Raw genomic sequence first — 24,934 nt, 5'->3', positions numbered from 1 at the left:
ACACAAGGTTGTATCTTCTAAACACATCTCAACTTCTTTTCATCAGTGTAACTATAGATAAATGTGATTGTTATCATTTTACTCCTAGAGACAATATCTAGACTTTGGAACCACAGATTAAAATCCTTCTGGCATCAATTCCGCCCTTTATCCTTCCAAGGTGTATAAACTGAGAACCATAAGTTGTTTACTGTGTACGTCCTTTTTTATTATTATCATACCTTCCCTGAAGGCCTGTCTGCTTTGCATGGATGTTAGAGATCCTATGACACTTTCCACAAAGTAGGGGGTTGCTTCATTGTTTTTAGCCAAAAGTGTCCCTTCTCCCAGGGCTGTCCCTAGCTATTCTGGGGCCCTATGCAGCCCCCCCCCCCCCAACGGGTGGGGTGGGGCCCCAGGCCTCCATGGGTTGTGTGGGGCTGGGCTCAGGCCTCCGTGGGGGAGGGGAGGGTTGGCTTGGGGGGAACCACTCACCAGCGGCGCGGCTGCGGCCGGGTCCCTGCACTTCCTACCGCTGGTGAGTGCAGGCCCGACCCTGCTGCACTCCTCAGGGGTGGGAAGAGGCAAGGGAGGGAGCAGAGCAGGGACTTTGGGGAAGGGGTGAAGTAGGGGCAGAGGTGGGGCGGGGGCTAGAGCAGAACGCAGCTGTGCAGTGCACCAGGAAATTTGGTACCTCAAGTTTCCTGGTGCCCTACGCAGCTGAGTATTTTGCGTATGGGTAAGGACGGACCTGCCTTCTCCACACTTTTGTGCCATTTGTTGGCTGGCTGGCTGGCCACTGCCATCCACTCCAGAAGTGACTGCATTTCAGTGATACTGTAAGTATGTGGCCAAAAGGACAAATGCAAGGTGTGTTGCCAAATAATGAAAATAATTACTGCATAATACAAAGTTCGCATGTAATGGTGTTAGAATGATCAAGTTTGTAGAAAGCCCCAAAATAATAAAGGTTTCATTGCTTGATACTGTGGGGCAACATCCCATATGAAGTTCATCACCCTTTGTTGACACTTAGCCTTTGTCTCTACTGCCTTGCACTTTGTGTAGTATTTGGGCCTAGAGAACCTGCTCTTGCCAAATTAAAAACATAAGTTTTGCCATGGATTTTAATGGGATCAGGATCAGACCTTAAGTACTTTAAGGAATATGCAATTCTAGAAATAATCCCAACATTATATAATAGAATCTGTGCCAATTTTTGATACAGACTGATGACAGGATATATCCCTGAAAGCAGAAACTCAGGTAGTAAATACAATAATTCCCCAACCGTTATCAAGAAATGGTGAATTGGCCCTTTGTTTCTTATTATCTTAAAAAGGAAACTCTGTAAAAATCCTGATTTAATTAATCATACTTGTCATTAAAAATATAGGAAAACATAAGAGATTGTAAGTATTGAGGTACTGACCCTATATATCCACCAGGTGGCAGAAAACTATTATGGTGCAAGCAATTCCAAGCTTTGTTGGTAATCAGACAATGTAGGCACTATACTATTTATATAGAATACATGTATTAATTTAGAATTACAGCTAATCCAGGAATTAGGAAAGTTTACACTCCAAAAACAAGACAAAATTAACATTGTTAAAAACAAGAAAAGATTATTTGATTCTGAAAATGATCATTTGAGTAAATCCAGAGTTATAAAAGGATTTTTTTTTTTTTTAAGAAAGTGCCGGGGGGAGGAGGAAGAGAGAGAACATCCAGTTCTAGGTATCAGTGAATACAGCTCATCCATTTTCAGCTAACCTTCTAGAATAACCATTTTAAAAATACATGCAACAGGAAATACCTAGTTGGCTTAGAACACTGAAGTCTAGTGAGCAGGGTTATTAAAGAAGGTGACAGGGGAAATAATTTCCAGTCTGCCTTTGAAATACAGAAATCTTTCCAGTGTGTTCAACCAAAGCATTCATGTTATTATTAAGTGTGGTTAGGGTGCTCGGCTTTGTACAAGTCACATGCCCTGTAGACCTTGCATCCAGTATTTAATTTAGTGCCATTGTAATATATACATATCCCAGAAATACCTACATCTGAAACCCCAAATTCTACTCCCAAACATCAGCCCATATCATGTAGTCAATGGAGATCTCCAGCCTAAGAGCTAAATAGCCTACATGGGTGAAATGCTGGTACCATTGACTTCAATGGGGACAGGATTTCTCCCCATATCCCTTGCACCTGCAGAGGGTGGGGATGAATGGAAGATCCACATGGTGGTAGAAAGACTGACTATTACTCCAGCCTCTAATGCCCTCTGATTACTTAGCAGGGTGAGGGGAGATGGCATAGAGGATCCAGAGGGCAAGGGGTTCTCTGGCCTGGCCCAGGCTATCCCCAAACAGCTACTATGCATAGCCACTCAGCTCAATCCAGGGTCCTCTGCACCCACATAATAAAGGAGAGATATTGGAGGAGATAGTAGCATTTGTTATTTGGTCTATATAGTAATGATTAATAAGCTGATGTCTGTGAAGTATTTTAAACATATAAAACATTATAGCAGTCACAGATACCATTATTAATAGCAGAGGCATAACTAGCAATATGTACTCAGCCCTCTTTCTACACAGACACTACCACTCCTTTCTACATTGGAGTTCTTCTGCCAACTAAAAAAATTAGTCTGGCATAAAAGGAAATTAAAGCATTTTAAAAGGTTTTCTTACCTTGTCCTTAACTGCATTCAAGTGGTATTTTATGTGCCTCAAGTTCCATTCCAGATGAGTTACTACAGACCTCCAGGGAAAGAGTCCGTTCCTTGTAAAGGAGGGAAAGCAAGAGCTCTCAATGCCTCAGCTCCCCTATCTGTACAATGGGGATAATTATACTGCCCAGCCTCACAGGGGTATTGTGAGGAGAAATATATTAAAGAGGTGCTCAGATACTATAGTAATGAGGATCATATAAGTATTTAAGCAAGGTAGAACCTAGTGTGAGAGACTTCCACTCCTTAGCTATTGCTACCCTGAGGAAGACAGAGACGGAGAGCTTTCCTCTAGGTCTCAGCTCTAGAGATGAAAATAATAAGCTGTTAAAGGCCATCCCCTCCTATTTCTCGTCAAATGGCAGGTTGGGCTACCAGAGGCCACTTCCCCCTTTTGATTTTCCTTCACAAGAGAGTATAGCTAACCCTTAGACAACGGAAGTACTCTGTTATTTATGGATAAGGGGTTGGGTCCCAATCCTGCATGTGCATATGTGTTTAACTTGAGTATCAGGAGTAGTGATTTCAATCAGTATTCACAGTACTAAAGTTAAGTGCCCGAGTTTGCAGGGTTGGTGCCTGAGAATCCAAAGACCAAGCTGAGCATTACAAAAGTGTTCCAGGGGAATAAAATTACTTCATATTAATAACTCACAACACTCAGAGTGCACCTGATTGTGAGCACCCCACACTGCAGCTGAATTACATGTTTTCACCAAGTTCCATTAACTTTGCAAGGGATTAGTACAGTACTATTCTGAAAAGTGACTATGTAAAAATAGCACCTTCTTATGCAACAGATCTGTTCTCTGTGTGTATTCACAATCCTGTTTGCTCACTTACATAAGAGGATGTTTGTAGCTGCTTTTTCAAAAAATTTTGTCAGCCCCAGAGTCAACACAGCCGTGGGAAAGTGAGCTGGATTCTGTTTCATGTTATGCCTCAAGAGCAGAATTACATACTAAATTCCAACCAGTTACACCTGTGTAAAACCCCTGAGGGCAATGGGATTGCACAGGTGTCACTGAGGGCATACCTGAAGCCTGGGAGGTTGCACAGATGTATAAAGAGTTCTGAAGGCCAAATTAGACCTCCAGTTACAAGTGGTAATGCCCAGGAAGGAAAGAACTAAGTTGGACTTCGGGAGGCCAGTTGAATTTGCAGGGCTGGAAGTTAGAAAACCTATTTAAAGCAAAATTTAAAAAAAGTAGTTAATATAAAAATCAGTGAAAAGTAATGAACAAGGGGCCCTATGATACCAATTTTACAGTCCCTTTCCAGAATAGATCTCCATTTAAGGATTAATAATCCACTTCAGGATCTCTTAAAAAAATCCCTGGGCTTGCTATAGTCATTCAGCAGCAGAGTAGCTCTCTACTGTAAGAGTTCCTGATCTCACGGTTTTCCATCCAAAAGGTTACCTTACATGAATCACACTGTGCAGTTCTTGTCTTCTTTATCTCCTTATATTTTCTCCTTTCCCTCTCTCCGTGATTAAAGTGCACTGGGTTAGAGGCCCAGAAATAAAATTTCTACAACTCAAGCAGGGTGACATTTCAGCCCTGCCTGCGGCCGGGGGAGCGGGGAATATGCCCTGCTTTCCTCTCTTGCCCAGCTCCTGGGGCCACTCAATCAGAGCTGCTGCAGGAAACAAGTCATGCTTTCTCCCCTTCCTTTCAGGAGCCAAAGTCCTTTTCACTAGCGGGAGCACAAAAAACACAGGATAGCTCCACTCCCTCTTCCACTCCTGTGAACCACCCTACCCCCCAACAAATGGGTTTCGAATGCAAAGTGTATGGGAGTGAAGAGCACCTGGAGCTGCTTCCTCCGAGGAGCTTGGAGAGGGGACCCCAGTGCAGCCCCTGAGCCTGGGAGAGACGGGCAAAGAACCCCAAGAGTAGGGTGACCAGATGTCCCAATTTTATAGGGACAATCCTGATATTTGGGGCTTTGTCTTATGTAGATGCCTATTACCCTTCACCCCCTGTCCCAATTTTTCACACTTGCTGTCTGGTCACCCTATGCAAGAGCTGCAGGACCAGAGATGAGGCAAGGCGGGGGGAGACCTGATGTGAAGGGTTGGAAGGTCAGAATTGATGGGCTGCAGAGAGACAGGCAGATGTGATACCGCTTTCAGTTCTATAGAAAATAATAGACCCACACAAACACTTTTTTCATAACACTTTTTTCATACCCTCATCTCCTCTCATCTTTCCCCATTATGCCAAACTTTGCAGTATAAGAAGGTCTCAATTCATCTGCCTAATCCAATCTCTACTTTTCATCTGGGCTATATTAGAAAACATGCACTAGTGTGGATCTTCTTACTACAGATGTGCTTAAACTGATTTAGCTAATGTGTCTATCCCTCTCAGTTAAATCAGTTTAAGCATGATTTAAATGCGTTTCAATCCATCTGTATTAGGGACTTGCAACAAAGTAACTAGATTGACTTTAAAATCAATATGGTTTAATCCCTGTGAGGTTTGTTTTGGCTTTCTTATATAGACAGCTACTTCTCCAATATTGCTGAGTACTGTAACTTGAGCAGCAGGAAGACGTGGTTTTTCTTTGATGTACTGCCGCCAGCCCTGTTGAAGGTGGCTCTTCAGAGGAAAGCCATCACTTCCTACTGAAGAGTGGCTGTCATGCTCAGCAGCATCTGGAAACCAACCAAGTAGTTTAAAAATGTAAAGTTAATTTTAGACAGCTGAGTTGGAAGCTGCTGTAAGGCTCCCAATTTAGTTTCTTACACTTCAAAATTGTGCAAAGAGAGGAGAAGAAGAGGGAGACAGAAGAGATGAGAGGCCGAGGACTCAAGGGAAAAGATACTGTCTGACTTAGATACCAAGGTGGCAAGTGCCTTAGAAACAACTAGGATATATAGAAAAATGGCAACGTTTAGCTACTTCCCATCCTCCTGAGCCTTGATGCCCCTAGCTAATTCTGTGGCCTCTAGCTAATTTCAGTTTAGAAAATACAACTGCAAAGCTAATTCAGTTTTCAGAATAGAAAGTGATTTGAAAGTAGCCAGAGGCCACAAGCTGAAAGCAGATGGGCAATGGCAAGAACAGAGAAAATTCAATTTATCCAGCTACATCTGCTCAGAAATGTAGAGGTAGGGTGAGAGCACATTTTAATCATGTCAGTAGCTTTATTGGCATGACAAGGTAGCTGTTGGTAAGACTGATTCATCAGTGATGTCGACCAAATTCAGAGGTAAGTTTATGGAAAGCTGAAGTGGTAACTTATGCCCTGCTCCCTTAGCACATCTGTTATACCAGCTTAAACTCAGTTCTGAATTCAGAATGGAATTTCAACATGGTAATGGGATTTGTACAAAAGATCCACTCTATCTTTTACACCCCATGTAACACCATTGACTTCAGTAGAATTGCATGGGTGTGAGGGAGGACAGCACTGGGATGAAAATACCTTAAATTATAGGAACAATGAAATGAAGTCATGCTTGCTGATCAACAGAGCAGCCCCAAATGTCTCACTCATTGACTAAAGAAACTTGTTAACTAAGGAATATAGCTGAAGGCCTTTGGGAAAGAAGGGTCTATCTACATGTGTTTCAGCTAGAGGTTAACATTTCACATTAAAAAAAACAAAAAAAACGTTGTGCACATGGTCTCTGTGGCTTGCAATGCAGGCAGCCCCGAGACTAAGAGGTCATTTGAGAAGATATTAAAGGAGCTTAGAGTGTGAAGTTGTCTCCCTCAGAAACTCTGAATACTAAGACATTTGATAAAGAAATCAGTACTCAACTACACAGATTTCTATTGAGAAATCTTTCAGCAATGCTCTCACCATCACATTTGCTGCACTCTGGGCTCTCACCAGCATTAGTGGCATTATTTTATCTTAAATGATTTACAGTGGAAATTCCTGTGGTCATTTCCCCGCACCTTTAGCTGCGGAGTACTGATCCCTACATAGACCTATCAGACAAAAAGACTACCTCACACTGCAGTGAAATGTGTTAAGACTCACACGAACTCTAACCAGTGACCATAACCTAGAGGCAGAAAGTAGGAGGCACAAGCTGTCTAAACCTAGTGGGGACCAGAGAAACACTTTTTACTCAAGGAGGATAGGTCCATCAATGGCGATGAGCCAAGATGGTCAGGGACAGAACCCTATGCTCCGAGCATCCCTAGCCTCTGATTGCGAGAAGCTGGGAGTGGACAGGATCGATCACTGGATTATTGCCTTTTCTGTTCATTGCCTCTAAAGCACCTGACACTGGCCACTGTCAGAAGAGAGGATAGTGGGCTAGACAGACCATTGATCTGACCCACTATGGCCGTTCTTATGTACTCACTAGGAGGAAGCACAAGAAGGGTATTTTTTCTCAAATCAGCAGACACCATTAAAGACTTCTCCTCAAAAAGCAATGAGGCCAAACTGGAAAAAGGAGAGAGAAAGCTGAGGTGGCCACGTGCACCTGCGTCGGGACCACAAAGGGCCAGCAATGACAGGACACAGGTGACAAAACCCACTGCCAAGCAGGTCCGACCTCCTGAGAGCAGTGGCGGGGGGCGTTAGAGGCGGTAGGAGGTGCGGGGAATCTCTCTTCTTTGTCACCAGGTGGGCAGGGCAGGGCAGGGCAGTCTCCTGGGGGCTCTCCATGAATTGGGTAACACGTTTTGGGAGGTGATTTCCCTAGACCCGCCATCCCTGGTGACCCTGAAACGCTCAGAATTAGGGTCCATCCTCCCAGCCCCGGCCGGGTCATCTGATTTAGGTGCGGCCCCATTGCACTGAACCTGGGTGGCTGGAAAGGGATGTCGCTACAGTGCTCGGCCCCCCCGCAATTCTATTCCCGGGACTCCGAGCTCCCGCGCTCCACCCCCCCAACCCCAGGAGCTCCTGCTCTATCCGCTCAACCCTGGACGATACCATCTCCCCGCAGTTGGGGGGGGGAAGGGGAGAGCTTTTCAGTTTCTCTCATGCCTCCCCCGTCCTGGCGGGTGGATTGGCTGGAGCGGCACCCCGCGCCTGCGCAGTCAGGGAGGGAGGTCAGGGAGCGTGTGTGCGTCACAGGGAAGGTAGAGGAGGGGACGGGGCTATGGCGGAGGTCGCGGCAGCCCCGGGCGAGCCCGAGCCCGAGCCCGAGGCGGCGGCGGGCGAGGGCTCCGAGGCCAAGGCGCTGAGCGCGGGGGAGTACGCGCGGCGCGTGCACCAGTGGCTCTGGGACTCGTACTGCGGCTACTGGAGCTGGCAGAGCAGCCTCCCCGCGCTCCTCGCCGCCGCCGCCGCCCCCTACGGCAGCCCGGGCCCGCCCGCCGCCCCCGGCTGCCCCCCGCCGCCCGCATACTACGCCCCCTGCTACCTCCTCGCCGCCCCCGCCGCGCCGGGATCCCGCGCGCCGCCCGCCTGGCCCGGAGCCGCGCGCCTGGCCGCGGTGCCCAGGCCCGGCCCCGCCGCCAGCAGCGCCCCGAGGGAGAGCGGCCGGCCGGCAGGTGAGAGATGGGGGTGGGGGGAGACCCCGGCCGAGGTGGAGGCTCAGGGGCAGCTGGGGAAGGAGTCTCCTAACGCGTGGTTCTGGCTCGAGCGGGTGGCCCCGGCGGGATCTCTGCACTGACTGGCCGGGGTGTCCCGGGAGTTGTGTCGCCCCAGTGCTGTGAAGGTGCCAAGCGCTGCCCTGGCCACCTATCCCACCCCTGGTCTCCAGGCAGAGTTTGGACCAGGCTTGTCAGTGATGGGGCTTTGCTGTTCGGGATTAGGTGGGATTATTGGACTGGCTGCTGTTGGGGGAGAGGCAAGTTACACAGACACCGTCTTCGGCTCTAATATTTAGCATTTTATATTTTCGAAGCGTAGCGTTGTGGTTGGCCTGGGAATGGGAGTTTCTGTATTTCATTCCAGGCCCTGCCACTGGTTTATGATGTGTAGGCAAACTTAATCTCTGTGCTTCAGTTTCTTCATTTTACTATAGGGAACTATGACTAACGAGGTTTAGATGTTAAGGTTGCAACGCTTCTCAAAATCCTCAAAGGGCTTTGTAGAAGTACAGATATTATTGGTGTCAAGTATCAGAGGGGTAGCTGTGTTAGTCTGAATCTGTAAAAAGCAACAGAGGGTCCTGTGGCACCTTTGAGACTAACAGAAGTACTGGGAGCATAAGCTTTCGTGGGTAAGAACCTCACTTCTTCAGATGCAAGTAGATGATTACTTGCATCTGAAGAAGTGAGGTTCTTACCCACGAAAGCTTATGCTCCCAGTACTTCTGTTAGTCTCAAAGGTGCCACAGGACCCTCTGTTGCTTTTTACAGATATTATTGGGATTGTTTAGTGCCTCTGAACTTGGGTGCATGACAACCCCTTTAGCTGCCTAATGAAAGAAATGGTGATGATCCCAGGGGCGGCTCTATGTATTTTGCTACCCCAAGCACGGCAGTGAGGCAGCCTTCGCCAGCATGCCTGCGGGAGGTCCGCTGCTAAGGTGGATTCGGCGGCATGCCTGCGGGAGGTCCACCGGTCCCGCACCTTCGGCATGCCAGCCGCTGAAGCTACAGGACCGGTGGACCTCCCGCAGGCATGCCGCCGAAGGCTGCCTCACTGCCGGCCCCACAGCAACCGGCAGGCCACCTCCCGCGGCTTGCCACCCCAGGCACACGCTTGGTGCCTGGAGCTGCCCCTGGGTGATCCAAATACTAAATAAAATCAACATTTTATTCTTGAATCAACAATTTTATCCTCGTCTTCAGAAGTTAGTACACTAATCTGCTATGCCGGGGACAATGTGTGGAATGACGGATACTTGGTACTTTGTGTTCTGCTGGCATCTGAAAGTGATTTTGAATATCAAGGATAGTTGTGACCACAGAGAATTTCATGGAAGCAATAAAATAATTCTTCTTAATGCACCATAGACGGTTATCCTCAAAGAATAGCATATGCAGTATTATATTAGTAGCACCATTCATGTTAATAGATTTAAGAATTCTAAGACACTTTAACAAGTGTGTCATATTTAAGTCCTGACTTTCACAGTCTTAACACTTACCTTTCATCTTAACCAGTTGTTGCTGCATTTAATATATTAGTGTGGCTATAGTCAGAAGAATAAAATGAAGAGGTTCCATATCACTAACTTTCATATTAAACATGCTCATTTTAGAAAGTTCATTTGATTTGGACCTTCTGGTACTGCATGCTCAACTTGGCGTGAGAAAGTCAAGCTGTGTTCTTCACATTCTTGCGTCATCTTTGGTTAAAGATTGTACAATTAGAATTTATTTGACAACTATGACAATGCAAGAATGGGAATTGAATCTGTTTTGCTGTTCTTTAGCATTAATGAGAGTAACTTTGTCAGTGAGGTAAGCAGATATAAAAGGAAGATGCGCAGAAGCAAATATTAAGAAGGTGCCCTTCTTACCTAATCACTCTTCTAACTGTATTTGCCATTTAAAAACAAGAACACAGAGGCTGAGAGCTTTGTGCTGCTCTCAAGCAACTTGTTGAGGCTAGTATTCAGAGTGCCATTTGTGCAGCTTCTGTGGATGCCTTGTGAAGATGGCTTTTTTGGTAGGAGAGGTTATTGTGGTGAAGTTTTTTGTGGGGGAAGAAGTGGAATAGTAAAGGGTTCCTTCTTCCTTCCAAAATATACTTGTGTGAATTTTAACAAATATGGTTATATTAAGTCAGGTGGATGAATATTTTAAATTGCAATTGTTAGAATATAAGTTTCATTCAGGCGCCCCTGTAAGTGCTGCTGAGGAAATACAATGTGGAGAATCAGCCTAGCTACAATTCTTTTATATGACACTTGTTCTTTTGGTTTAAAAAAAAAAAAAAAATCTGGTGCCAAGAGTGGTTAGGCATTTAGGATACCTGATCTTCAGGAACCTGTCTTGAGAGATCTAAAAGGACCCTGCCTGATTTTCACAGGGCTGATGCTCAGCTCTTTCTGAAGTCTTCCTCTAAGGTAGAATGAGTGAGTGGTGGGAAGGAGGCAGTTTTAATCCCAGATAAAAAAATAAATTGCAGGAAAACATTCTATATCTAGTTCTTTCTAAATATCATAATAGAATGCAAAAATGGTACACTACAAAAAGTAAGCTCTTCAAGGATGGGACCATGTCTAGTTACTTAGGTGTAATATGTGACTCAAACAGAGCAGGGATGGGATGAGGAAGAGCAACAGCAAAGATATGTTGCTTGGTTTAGGTACATGTTAGGTAACTTGTCATCCAATTCCCATTGTATCAAAGTACAGTACTGGGGGGAGGGATAGCTCAGTGATTTGAGCATTGGCCTGCTAAACCCAGGGTTGTGAGCTCAGTCCTTGAGGGGGCCACTTAGGGGTCTGGTCCTGCTAGTGAAGGCAGGGGGCTGCACTCGATAACCTTTCAAGGTCCCTTCCAGGTCTAGGAGATGGGATAGCTCCATTAATTTATTTTATTTTTATTTACATTTTAAGGAGGTAATTGAATAAAAGGAATATGGGCTTTCATTGGTCAGAATAAGAATTTTTAAAATGTTCCCTGCAGTGGGACAATGTGGAATACCATTTTAATATTGCCTCCTATTCTGTATAGTGCAAACTAATATACGTTCAGGTTTAAGTTATAAATTGCTTTAGCACAGTAAAATTTTGGGTAATTAAATGTTTTTGTTACAGGTCGGGAATACATTATCCCATCCTTGGCACACAGGTTTATAGCAGAGATGGTGGATTTCTTTATTCTTTTCTTTATAAAGGCAACCATTGTCTTAAGTATTATGCATCTCAGTGGAATAAAGTAAGTTAAACCATTTAAGGCATTATTATATAAAGCTTTTCACTCTTGTGATTAAAGAATACATATATATATAATGTGCATTTTGGAGTAGCTAGGGTTGCACAGAAGAGAAGCACATGATGGAACCTTTTATTGATAAGAGGCTTCTTTCAAACATATTTTGTCTTTTAAAAATAGATCTTTATTAAAGTGATACATTATACAGGTGTGTGTATTATAAAAAGTTACTGTACATGCCTAGAAATGCTCTCAAATGTTTGCTTTTTTTTGTTAAGCTTAGTAGTTGGCACTCACAATTTGTTTAAAAATGAAATTTCTGAGTATGAGCAGTTGGGAAAACATTTTAAACTAGCTTGTACTTTTAAAAGACACTATCAGGGTTTTTCAAAAATTTCACGTGCCCTGTTTAGAAAAACTTTGAAAGCTGATATATTGGAGGGTTCCTCCATCAGTTGTTCTACACAAATTCCATGGTGTTTGGTGTGGAATTTTTATTTATTTATTTTAAAGAAAAGGGCTAAGTAACATTTACTAAACAAAACACTTGTTTGCAATTCTTTAGTATGGGTAGGGGGTAAGATAAGTCAGATGTGGAACCTGTCAACCTTGACTGTTTTCTTTACTCCTTGTATAAAATGTAATTTTAAATGCTACTTGAGAACATGTTGCATGAGAACATTCGTAGATTATAAAGTCAGAAGAGACCACTGGGATCATCTAGCATGACCTCCTGAATTAATTTGTGTTTGAACTAGAAAAATTTAGAAAAAAACATCAAATCTTGATTTAAAAATTGGCTGCAGTGGATTCTCCATCACTGACCTTGGTAAGTTCCAATGGTTATTACCTTTGCTGTTTAAAAACTTGTCCCTTGTACCTTCTAGTCTGAATTGTCTAGCGTCAGATCTTCTTATACCTTTGCTAGATTGAAGAGCCCTCTATTGAATTTGTTTCCCATGTAGGTAGTTTTAGACTGATCAAGTCACCCCTTAACCTTCTCTTGGTTAAGCTAAAAGATTGAGCTCCTTGAGCCTTTCACTATCAGGCAGGTTTTCCAATCATTTAATCATTCTCATGGCTCTTCTCTGAACCCCTCCAATTTATCAACATCCTTCCTGAATTGTGGGTATCAGAACTGAAAATAGTATTCCAGTGGGTGTTGCACCAGTGCCAAATAGAGATAATGCAGTCTCCCTAATTCTACTAGATATTCCTATGTCTATACATCCAAGGATTGCATTAGCCCTTTTGGCCACAGCATCTCACCTGGACCCCATGTTCAGCTGATCATCCATCAAGATCCCCAAATACTGGTTCATAATAAAAAAGGAGGAAAGGGATAACTCTGCCCCTCTTGTGGAAAGGTCTGCTTTCTTTTCCCTGATGGGCATCTGCATGGACTTGCAGTATCACTACAAAGGTACTGGCACTGGAAGATAGGTCCAAAGTTGGTGCCAAATGAGGAGTAGGTGCCGAGATGAGTTTTTCCTGCATCGTCGCCAAGACTTTTAGCGCCTCAGTAGACAGTGATGGTTTGGTCTTCCGTGCCACTTCTGATTTAACTGCTGCTAACAATGCTGGGTAAGGGATTTGCTCCTGGTATAAGGCTGAAGACATTACAGTTTTGGACCTGTGAGAGACAGCAACACTAAGGCCAGAATGGCAATATCTGTCTTGGGTCCTGTGTCAGAGGACCTTGGCACAGAGGCTAGTCTCAGTTCCCTCAATGGCTCCATCTGAATATCAGGCTGTAGCCATGGAAAAAACAGATGAATCTTGAGCCTCAAGTATCTCCCCCTTCTAGTGCGGGTGGGAGGGAGTGAGGGTGTGGCAAGCTGTGCGAGACCCACTTGATAACCCAGACGTAGAAGGTACTGGATGTGTAAGGCATGATCAGTCAGGAGGTGCACGTCTTGAAGAGTTAGGGGCTCAACTTGGTTACAGCGGAGAGTCAATTGTTCCCCAGGACAAGGGCAGTGTGTGTACTCTAAACTATCCTATATTGTGCACTGACTCATTATATGGAAATAATATAGAGTAAGGGAAGATCTAGCCTTAGGACAGGAAGGCAAGTACCATTTGCTGTCTGTGGCAGCAGAGAAGGAACTGAGGTAGTTGAAGCTCCCCTCCCTTATACAGAGTTGGGTGATGAAGCTTTCTTCCTGTAAAATCTCTTGTGCGCCCCTCAAAGGATATTGCTTTTCAAGACAGCCCCTCAGCTCAACACCTGGGGCACCAGATTCTGCAAGTGGGTATACAGAGGAAGGATCTACTTTAATAAAACTAAGAGGCAATCTAGAATAATGAAGGAGGCATAATGAACCTGGTGCAGTAGCCCAGAAGTGGCCTGTTAAGAGGTCAAAATGGTTCTGTTCCTTGGTTGAAAAGAAGGAATGGAGGGAATCTGCTACAGATGACTGCTTTTTCTCAACTTCAAAGCCCTTTCTAACTCAGTTTGTTCCCCTATCGTCTGCACAAATGATGCAGATTTTTAAGGCTGATTTATCTGCTTTTGCAAACATCTCCATTCTTTCTATGCATGCCCTTATGCTTGGAACGCTGAATTAATCCATAAGACTACTGCTCTCTACAGACTCATTTCTGCTGTGATACTTAAGAGAGCCAACCAATGATGTCTGTGTGTGTAGAGCAGTTATGGGAAAGGTGAGTTAATTTGAAATAGAATAATTGGAATCACAAGGCTGCAACATAGCTAATCTATGTAACAGCATGATCCAGTTTTTTACTCTTGTCCGCTTCTCCTTGACTCTTTTTGAAATTTTTCTCCCAAGTAAAGTAAACTGTTCAGGGCAGGGCTTGTAGCTACATATTTGCACAGCATGTAGCACAATGGGGTTTGATCTTGATTAGGAGCTATAGGGACTACTGCTATCCTAGTATAATGGAAAAACTTTTTTCTACTCTGCACTCAGTCTGCATGGGAAGTTGGGATCAGTGTTGTTTGAACCACCTACTCTTGATGACCTAATTTAAGCAGTCTTTGGGGGAGAGATGCTTTAAATTATTAGACTTTACAACTGTATATTGGATACATGTGACTGAAGTATGCAAGTTTGACATTTAGGCATGTATGACTATTTCATTTAGGGGTGTGTCTTCTTTTAAATGGTTAAACCAGTATAAATGTGCCCTATACTGGTATAGCTTAGGGCTACACTTGCAGATGTACAGTGCTTTGAGTTAAACCAGCCTTTGTAGAGCGCAGTAGGGAAAGTGCTGCAGTCTGTCCACACTGACAGCTTCAAGCGCACTGGCGTGGCCACATTTGCGGCACTTGCAGTAGCATTGGGAGCGGTGCATTATGGGCAGCTATCCCAGCATGCAAGTGACTGCAACATGCTTTTCAAATGGTGGTGGGGGTGGAGTGTGACGTGGAGTGTGTTGTGTGTATGTGGGGGGAGAGAGTGAGTTTTTGGGGGGCTGAGAGCATGTCAGCATGCTGTCTTGTAAGTTCAGACAGCAGCAGACCTCCTCCTCCCCCCGCCACGCTCTCTCTCACTCACAGCATTCCACACTATGGTTGCTTTGTCTCAGGGCAGGTAAGCAGCCGGCTGTCAGAAACGGAGCTTTCAAAGGGCATATCCACATTCCTGCTGCGATTCAAAACAATGACAAGAGTGGCCACTTGACTTGAGGGGATTATGGGACGTTTCTGGAGGCCGATCAGAACGCAGTAATGCAACACCCCATTCACACTGATGTTGGGGCACTCCAGCTGGGACGCAGCAAACGTTATTCCACTCGCCGAGGTGGAGTACCAGGAGCGCTCTAGCCGCGTAGACAGGTAGTGAGCTAGTGCACCCAGGGCTCCTTTATTGCGCTGTAACTCGCAAGTGTAGCCAAACTCTTATTCTCCTTCCTGTATGGGAATAGCTATATCAGTATAAAGCACCTTTACATTGCTGTAACTATGTCCATAGGAGTTGTACTGCTTAACTATATGGTACAGTAACTCTTCCCTTAACGTCGTCCAGGTTAATGTTGTTTCGTTGTTACGTCGCTGATGTATTAGAGAACGTGCTCATTTAAAGTTGCGCAATGCTCCTTCATAATGTTGTTTGGCAGCCGCCTGCTTTGTCCATTGCTTGCAGGAAGAGCAGCCCGTTGGAGCTAGCTGGTGGAGGCTCGGAACCAGAATGGACCGGCAGCCTCCATATCAGCTCCCCTAACTTCCTTGTGTGGCAGCTGGCCAGAAGGCTGTCAATTGCCAGGCATTTTAGGTGTCCCTCCCCCCACTGCTGCGTGCTGTTCCTGCCGTCTGCCTTGGAGCTGCTCCCAGGAGCCTCTTGCTTGCTGGGCAGGGGGGGAAGAAGGGTGCTGATGTCAGGATGTCCCCCTCCACCTGCTCCTGTACCCCATCTCCACTGAGCAGGGGGTGGACACGACAGGGCTTAGGACGGAGGGAGCTTGCTGGCAGCAGCTGCTGTCTCGACTTGCTGATCTACTTAAAAAGGCATTATACTTAGAGTGGGGTCAGCATACTTAAAGGGGCAATGCGTGTCTCTCTCATCTCTCATGCACGCACGGCAGTTTGGAAAGTGGGGGAAGTGGTGCGCTCCAGTGGGATAGCATGGGTTCATCATCATGTTCAGTTTCCGCAGGGAATGTTTGCAGCCACTGCCATGCGTCTATTGTCTTCTCCCTCCATTCCTACTGCTTTGTAGAGTGTGAGGCTACATTAACAACAATATGTTAACCCCTGAGGGCTCAGCCAAGTGCTAGTTCATCATTTAGCAGCAAGGCATTCCCTGGGAAATATCCCACCCTCTGACTGCACCACCTCAACCAAGCTTCCCAATCGTCATTGCTGTGTATAGTATTAAATTGTTTAAAACTTATAGTGTGTGTGTGTGTGTGTGTGTGTGTATAGTATTTTGTCTGGCGAAAAAATGTCCCTGGAATTTACCCCCTTTACATTAATTCATACATTACAATCAATACATGAAATTGGATTCACGTTAACATCGTTTTGCTTAAAGTAGCATTTTTCAGGAACATAACTACAGTGTTAAGCGAGGAGTCACTGTAGTACCTATTTTTAAGGAAGAATAAAAATGATCCGGGAAACTACAGGCCTGTTAGTATGACCTCAGTTGTATGCAAGGTTTCGGAACAGATTTTGAAAGAGAAAGTAGTTAAGGACAGAGGTTAAAAGGTAATTGAGATAAAATGCAACATGGTTTTACAAAAGGTAGATCGTGCCAGACCAACCTGATCTTTCTGTGAAAAGATAACTGATCTTTTTAAGTATCAGAGGGGTAGCCGTGTTAGTCTGAATCTGTAAAAAGCAATAGAGGGTCCTGTGACACCTTTAAGACTAACAGAAGTATTGGAGCATAAGCTTTCGTGGGTGAATGGCGTCTGATGAAGTGGGCATTCACCCACGAAAGCTTATGCTCCAATACTTGTTAGTCTTAAAGATGCCACAGGACCCGCTGATCTTTTCAGACACAGGAAATGAAATAGATCTAATCTACCTAGTTTCAGCAAGGCATTTGATACATTTCCAGGTGGGGGAAATTATTAAATTGGAGATGATGTGAATTAATGAGAATTGAAAGATGGATAAGGAACTAGTTAAAGGGAAGACTACACTGGGTCATATTGAATAGTGAACTGTCAGACTGGAGGGCGGTTATTAGTGAAATTCTTGAGAGATCCGTCTTGGAACCAATCTAATTTAACATTTGTATTAATGACGGTGACACAAAAAGTAGGAGTGTGCTAATAAAATTTGCGGATGACAAAAAGATGAGAGCTATTCTGGTCCTCCTCAATATTGGGAATATCATACAGAAATCATAGAATATCAGGGTTGGAAGGGACCTCAGGAGATCATCTAGTCCAATCCCCAGATAGATTTTTACTCCAGTTCCCTAAATGGCCCCCTCAAGGATTGAACTCACAACCCTGGATTTAGCAGGCCAATGCTCAAACCACTGAGCTAGATCTGGATGACCTTGAAAACTGGAGTAATAGAAATGGGATGAAATTTAGTAGTGCAAGGTCATGCAGGTAGGGACAAACAAAAGAATTTTTGCTATAAGCTGGGGACTTATCAGTTTGAAGTGACAGAGGAGGAGAAAGACCTGGGCGCACTGGTTGATTACAGGATGACTATGAATCGCCAATGTGAGGCAGCTGTGAAAAAGGCTAATGCAGGATGCATTAGTTGAGGTATTTAGAGTAGAGAGAGGGAGGTGTTAGTACCATTATACAAGGCACTGGTGAGACCTCATCTGGAATACTGTGTGCAGTTCTGGTCTGCCAGATTTAAGAGAGATGAATTCAAACTGGAACAGATGCAGAGAAGGGCTGCTAGGATGATGAGAGGAATGGAAAACCTTCCTTATGCAAGGGAGACTCAGAGCTTGGCTTGTTTAGCCTAACCAAACAAAGGCTGAGGGGAGATGTGATCGCTCTCTATAAATACATAAGAGGGATAAATACCAGGGAGGAGAGAGAAGTTATTTAAGTTAGGTGCCAATGTTGACAAGAACAAATGGCTATAAACTGGCCATTAACAAGTTTAGGCTTAAAATTAGACAAAGGTTTTTAACCATCAGAGGAGTGAATTTCTGGAACAGCTTCCCAAGGGGAGCAATGAAGGCATAAAACCTAACTGGCTTCAAGACTGAGCTTGATACATTTATGGAGGGGATGGTATGATGAGACTGTTTACAATGGCATGTAGCCAAGCTGGGACTGCTAGTAGCAAATATCCCCCACAGCTGGTGATGAGACACTAGATGTGGAGGGCTCGGAGTTACTACAAGGAATTCTTATCAAGGTGTCTGAATGTTGGGTCTTGCTGATATGCTGAGGGTCCAATTGACCACCATATTTGGGGTTGGGAAGGAATTTTCCCTTAGGTCAAATTGGTAGAGACCCTGGGTTTTTTTCACCTTCCTCTGCAGCATGGGGCATTGGTCACTTGCAGCTTTAAACAAGAGTAAATGGTGGATTGTCTGTAACTTGAAGTCTTTAAATCATGATTTGAGGACTTCAGTAACTCAGCCAGAGGTCAGGGGCCTATTACAGGAGTGGGTGGGTGAGGTTCTGTGGCCTGCAACATGCAGGAGGTCATACTAGATGATCATGATGGTCCCTTCTGGCCTTAAAGCCTGTGGCCTGGTCTAGCCTACAGTTAGGTCATATGCAGCCTTGCGTTGACCTAGCTGTGGAAGTGTCTTCACTTAAATTTGGTTCCCGCCAATGTGCTGCTCTGTGCCGCTTTCCCCAAGCGGCATTGTCACGATCGATGTAATTAGGTCGATGCAGTGTCCGTGTAGACACTGAGTTGTTTATGTTGACTGTTGCTGGTCTCCAGAAGCTGCCCCGCAATGTCCCACCCTGACAATATAGTCCATACACCAAGCACTCCTGGTAAGAATGTGCACTGCTGACACAAGGAGCCAAATGTGTGCGCACAAGCTATTTAATAATTGTGCTGGCTGTATGTCCACGTAAGTTAGGTTGACATAATTTGTAGTGTAGAATTGGGCTATGTGGCTGAGTCAGCAAGCTGCATTTGCACTAGGAATTATGCTGGCAAAGCTACATCTGTCAAGGGATTGTTTTTTTCACATCTCTGATGGACATAGCTATGCCAATATAACCTTTCAGTGTAGACCAGGCCTAGGTTCCAAAGGGGTGGCTGCAGGTATGGCAATACCATAATGAAGGTCAAATGCAATAGCCTTGTGGAATGGCTCACTTGTTAAAGTGAAGTCTTCTTTTGTACAGGGACATTTCCAAGTTTGCTATGCATTATATAATAGAAGAAATAGATGAAGACACATCCATGGAAGACTTGCAGAAAATGATGATAGTGGCCCTTATCTACAGGTTGTTAGTCTGCTTCTATGAGGTAACTAGTCATGAATATTAAATCCTAACTTATCAACTGGATGTCCAGGTCAAATATTGTTCCATGACTATCAGAAGTATTTGAAAACTGATTAGTTAACTGGTTAAGAAATCTAACACTAGTACACCAACTGGTGTCTGATCCATGAAGTTGTTGGAATTACTAATATAGGATACTACTAGAAATTCATTGAACCATAAATTCCTTTATTAAATCCAAAGGCCAAATTATACAATTGCTCTAAAAACCTAAATAACAATAAGCAATCAACACATATATACAATAGCAAACATAAGTTGATCAGTACACTTTCAAAAGGCCCATCCTAGGGACATCTCTCTCATTCTGACGGGCATCAGCTTGATCAGATAGGAATGACAACTACCCTTAGCAAACATGTTTTTTTGTTATACAGTATAACAAACAAGTGATGTCATTGCCAATTGCTTACTTCAGCAAAGAACCAATTTTCGGCTGTCTGGGGCTGCTCTTTTTTTGGCTTTCCATTGACCTTGGCTAAGACCGGATTGGGCAGCGTGGGCCTTTTTCTTTGAATGTATCGGTGTCAAAGCTGGTCTTTTATCTCTTTACAAGGGCCCATATTTTAAGATATCAAATATAAATTCATCACAACCATTTTGTCTGTAAGAACCAAGTTTTTGTTAATGAGAGGGTTCTCTTACCAATATTTCAAGAATAGCCTCCTCCCAAAACTTGTCTTGTTAGATGTTGCATTTTTTTTTAGCATTTGAACCAATTATTTTTCAAGGTTTGGTTACATTTGCTTAGCTCTTTACCCAATTTACTGCACACGCATGTAATTCTTACCCAAGCTAAACTAACTTTAAACCTTTTATTTTAAAACTATAAATGTAAATTTACTACATGAGAATAAATGTAAATTAAATACTCAATGTATTATGATTAAGATTTATACTTCTGTGCCATTTGGATTGCTCTTATTTATAGATCAGACTTATTAAAATTATATACCTTTTGGGCAACTAACAGTGATGGATTGCAGAAATAAAATAGCTAATTTCTCTTGCAGATTATCTGTATTTGGGGAGCTGGTGGGGCAACCCCAGGGAAGTTTCTGCTTGGACTTCGAGTTGTGACATGTGATACATCTGTACTTATTGCACCAAATCGTGTGTTAGTGATTCCATCCTCTAATGTTAGCATAACAACGTAAGTATTCTTCACTTAATTGTATCACTCGCAAATTAATAGGGTTGAAAGTACATGATTTGAAATAAGATCACTTTGCCAGCATTTTGCTAATTTTTCTTATTAAAACCGTCATGTACAATGAGATCTCTCAGTACGTACTTTGTAGCGAGGGGGGTCTGCCTTTTAAAAGTAAAGAATTGAGGGGCTCTATTTCTACTGAAATATGGGTCTATTATAGGAGTGGGTGGGCAAGGTTCTGTAGTCTGCAATGTGCAGGAAGTCAGACTAAAGGATCATGATGGTCCTTCCTGGCTTTAAAGTTTGAGTCTCTTTGGCACTGAGTCTTATCAGACAGAATCCTGCAGTGACCCAAGAATCCTGTCCTGACTGTTTAATCACCTAAACAGAAAGGCATATTTTAGCTTTGCATGTTAAAATACTTGATTTCTAAATCCATATGTTTCACTTTGTGCTGCATACATTTGAGGTACTGGATCAGTGGCAAAACTTCTCAGGGCAGGGACTGAAAATTAAAACAAACTGATTTCCTTCTCATTCTAGGTCTACAATACGAGCCTTGATCAAGAATTTTTCTATTGCTTCCTTTTTTCCTGCATTCATTACGCTGCTATTTTTTCAGCATAACAGAACAGCCTATGACATTGTAGCAGGAACTATTGTGGTAAGAAGAAATGGAGTAAGATGATACTAAAAGAAGCCCAGATTACCAAACTTTTTTGAACTCCTAAAAAACAAAGTAAAGAAGACCATCAGTATTGGTTGCCCAAATTAACTGGAGACAGATTCAGACGTTAAACAATGAGTCATTCCAGTATGGTGCCAGTGATTATCTTGAAAGTATTGATTTTTCTTAAATGCCAAAGACATTTCAGAGAAATAGTACCTATTCAATTTGGAAGTATTAACATTAGATTGACAGGAAGGAAACTGGTTATATTTATCCATAAAGACAGTTTCTGTCCATCTCCAGAAAGGAGATGCCTGGAAATATTGCCATCCTAAAAAGTACTGGTTCTACAACTTGATTATTTTATGGCAAAAATAAGTTGGAGAATTTAGTTGTGGTCTATATTGGTGTTTACAAAACACATTACAGAAACTATCCCTTAGAAGGGATTGCAGTGTTTCTTGGGGGGATGGAGGCAAAAATATAGCTAATAATGTGTTGCCATTAAACCGATACATTGTGCGGTGGTTGGGTATTATCAGCCCCTAAAAGGCTTAGTGAACTCCTTCACTTCAAGCATTGTATTCACCACTTTTCAAATGTGTTCTTTAAACATGTATTGTGGCAGGTTTTTTGCATGATTGTGTTAAGCATTAAGTCACTATTTATGTCTATCCTAATGAAGAGGTAAATTAGGTTACCACTTCTTTGTGGGAAGAATAAATTACTGTGGTGTTTGTGTAAATAACTTCAGAGCTATAAAATTAACAGTATAGATCATGGAAACAAAAGGTGAATATGGTTGCTTTCGTTAGTTGGGGAAGGAGGTTTTATTTCCCTCAAATTGTTGCATATAGACTATGTAAACTGATAGATGGAGTTTATATGCAGCATGTAGTAAATATCAACCAGAACACAAATTATGGCTAACTTTATAGACAAGTTCAAAAATTGGTTTTCACTTTATATTTTAAAATTCTGCCTAATCACTGCTATATGCAGAATAACTTGGATACCTACTGATGAATAAAGAAGCCTAATATTTTGCATGATTACATAGCTTTGATAACTTATGATTATTCTTCATGTAATACTGACTGGGAAAGAGCTTCTGAAGAACAGTGCCAACTTTTTGTTAAAACTTGATTAAATATGTCAAGTGGGTTTTCTTTTGTTTTGTTTTTTTATGAATTGGAATTCCACATTACTGTCTGTAGTTGGCTTAGGACTAAATATTGACAAGTGGTTGCAGCAGCTACTCTTGACTGTCATCTACTTTGTGTAAGGGGGTGTTGTGGGAGGGTATTTTAAAATGTGCAATTTAATATAGAACAAGCATTTCTACTGTTAGTGGCACTCACCTTCCTAAATTATTTCACTATCAACTTTCACAATAGTTTAGCATTTTAATGAATGGTGTATCATTAGGGCTAAGTATTGAAGTGTTCCTGAGGGAGTATTCTGATCTAAGGAAGCATGAAGCTAAACTAATTTTCACTACAATGGTGTTTAATCTGCTTTTTGGTTACTACTTGCAAAAGGTTGAATGTCTGTTTTAGAGAGATGTACCCTTTGCATGATTAGATCTCCACACACACACCCGCCCTCCTCCCTCCCCCCAGCAGGAGTGAGCTCATTGCTTCTTGTAAACTTGGTTTCCACTTACACATGAGAGCCCTGTGGCACCTTTAAGACTAACAGATGTATTGGAGCATAAGCTTTTGTGGGTGAATACCCACTTCGTCGGATGCAGCAAAAGCTTATGCTCCAATACATCTGTTAGTCTTAAAGGTGCCACAGGACTCTCTGTTGCTTTTTACGGATCCAGACTAACATGGCAATTTTAAAGTATTGCCTACTAACTGCAGATCAGATTAGAAGCTGCCAATTTCTTAAACTGCAGAGTCACTGTTTAAAGTTTGAACCTCAGCTAATACTCATTCCTAGAGCTAATGAAGTGGATAAACACTGAGTTCAGCCACAGTACAAATACAACCGTATTCTACTTTCCTTTCTGGTTTCACTGTGCGGTAGGGCAGCAGGTTTCACCAACACTGTGTGTGGTGTGCCCCCCTCCTCTTCCCTTAATAAGCGGTTCCTGTTCTGCACATGCTGTAAGCACAACCATTGGGATACAATACTAGCATGAATAGGTTAGACAACAGAAAGCTGGGAGGTGAGCCTACACCACAAACTCAAATAGCTGAGTTAGTCATACTAATATAATTAAATGGTTTTGGGAGAATGACAGGTTTGCACACAGTAACAGTGAATATGAACTACTGCTAGATAGAAATGACTGGCTAACTCTGCTTAGGCTATTGCTTTTCAGTACAGATATGGTGGGGGCAAAGTATGGCCCACAGGCAGGATCCGGCACGTCAGGGCTTTCAGTCTGGCCCGCGGGATTGCCAGCCCTGTGGTGCAGTGGGGCTAATGCAGCCTCCTTGCCTGCTCTGGCCCTGTGCGGCTCCCAGAAGCAGCTGACACCAGGTCCCTGTGGGGCAGAAGGCTGTGCACTGCAGGTACTGCCCCCTGCAGCTCCCATTGGCTGGGAACAGGGAACCACAGCCAATAGGAGCTTCAGGGGAGGTACCCACAGGTCTGAGCCCTCTCTGCACCCCAAATCCTTGCCCTGAGGCCTTTCCTGCCCCAGCCCTACGTTCATGGCCCTCAGGCCAAAAAGTTTGCACATCCCTGAGATATGGGGTGGCTATTTAACTTGATGGGCAGCCTTCTGCCTGTATCTAAAATCAGGACACTGACCTAACCTTTCTCAGCTGGACACCCAGATTCCAAACCTACACCCATCAAAAGAGCACCTCTCTGCCTTCCCCCCAAATTATGATGGCACTGTACAAACAGTCCAATGATTCCTGTCCAAAGAAATTACAATTGAAGACGACAAGATTAAAAAAGTAGTGGGTTTATCTTACACTATAGTCATTGCAAACAAATGGAGATAGGCTTGCTATTTTAGGGGGGGAAATCATTAGCATTAAAAGGAGATGTATTTTGCACATGCTTTTCTTTCAAAAATGTAAAGTTGATAATTGTACAGTTTTAATAAATTTAATAGTAAATAGTGTAAGGTAAAATCATTCCACCGGCTAGACAGAATAACTTCCCATTTAATCTTTAGTCACAAAGGCTGTGATGTCTAACACTCCAAACTCTTGGGGGAATGTCTGATGGGTGTGGATCAAGCTTAATTGTACCAGCATAAAATTGTTCTAATGATGTATGGGTCTTCTCCCTGAAGATGTGCATTTTTGAACTCTTAAGTTTAGTCATAACCTTTAAAACTAACACCCAGATCAAAGATTTCTGAAAGGCTAATAGCATTCTAAACAAGAATCTAGTTTCTTCTATATAAATGAATTCATTCTATGTATCACAAAAAGCTGCATGTTACCTTATCAGTTGCCTATAGATGATATGGTGCAACAGACTGCAAAGTAGAGACTGTGCTAGAGCAAAACTTCAAAACAGAGATTATAGAATCAAGAAAAAGAAACTTAACATCTCATGTTAAGGTTCTGCTCTTAAGTGCTCAAGCTGTCAATCATATGACCAGATTTATGGTGAATTGCTGCAGTTAACTGTGTTCTTTCTCTTGTTTATACATTTAATCTTATCTCAAATAGAAGTTTGTTTTTACAAAGTACTTGAATTCAGCTGTCACTGCCTCTAGCTTCACTCTGTTT

The 24,934-nt window shown here is 43.2% G+C and overlaps 1 protein-coding gene across 1 annotated transcript; it reads left to right on the top strand.

The window, feature by feature from the left end:
- Window positions 1-7,778: 7,778 nt before the first annotated feature.
- Window positions 7,779-24,697, top strand: FAM8A1 (family with sequence similarity 8 member A1). The gene is made up of 5 exons (XM_034759562.1): window positions 7,779-8,187; window positions 11,355-11,475; window positions 19,243-19,366; window positions 20,418-20,557; window positions 21,101-24,697. Exons 1-5 carry the CDS (start codon window positions 7,794-7,796, stop codon window positions 21,243-21,245), a joined length of 924 nt encoding a protein of 307 aa, XP_034615453.1. The 5' UTR covers window positions 7,779-7,793; the 3' UTR covers window positions 21,246-24,697.
- The last annotated feature ends 237 nt before the right edge of the window (window positions 24,698-24,934 follow it).

The sequence above is a fragment of the Trachemys scripta genome, chromosome 2 (assembly GCF_013100865.1).
Source record: "Trachemys scripta elegans isolate TJP31775 chromosome 2, CAS_Tse_1.0, whole genome shotgun sequence".
NCBI lineage: Eukaryota > Metazoa > Chordata > Testudines > Emydidae > Trachemys > Trachemys scripta.
This window is presented reverse-complemented; position numbering and strand designations above follow the sequence as displayed.

What these genes read in the sequence shown, in the direction of transcription:
- FAM8A1 (XM_034759562.1), top strand. Translation starts at nt 7,794, where the DNA reads ATGGCGGAGGTCGCGGCAGCCCCGGGCGAGCCCGAGCCCGAGCCCGAG. An exon ending in GGAGAGCGGCCGGCCGGCAG is followed by an intron (nt 8,188 to 11,354) that starts GTGAGAGATGGG and finishes TTTTTGTTACAG; the next exon opens with GTCGGGAATACATTATCCCA. An exon ending in TCTAATGTTAGCATAACAAC is followed by an intron (nt 20,558 to 21,100) that starts GTAAGTATTCTT and finishes TTCTCATTCTAG; the next exon opens with GTCTACAATACGAGCCTTGA.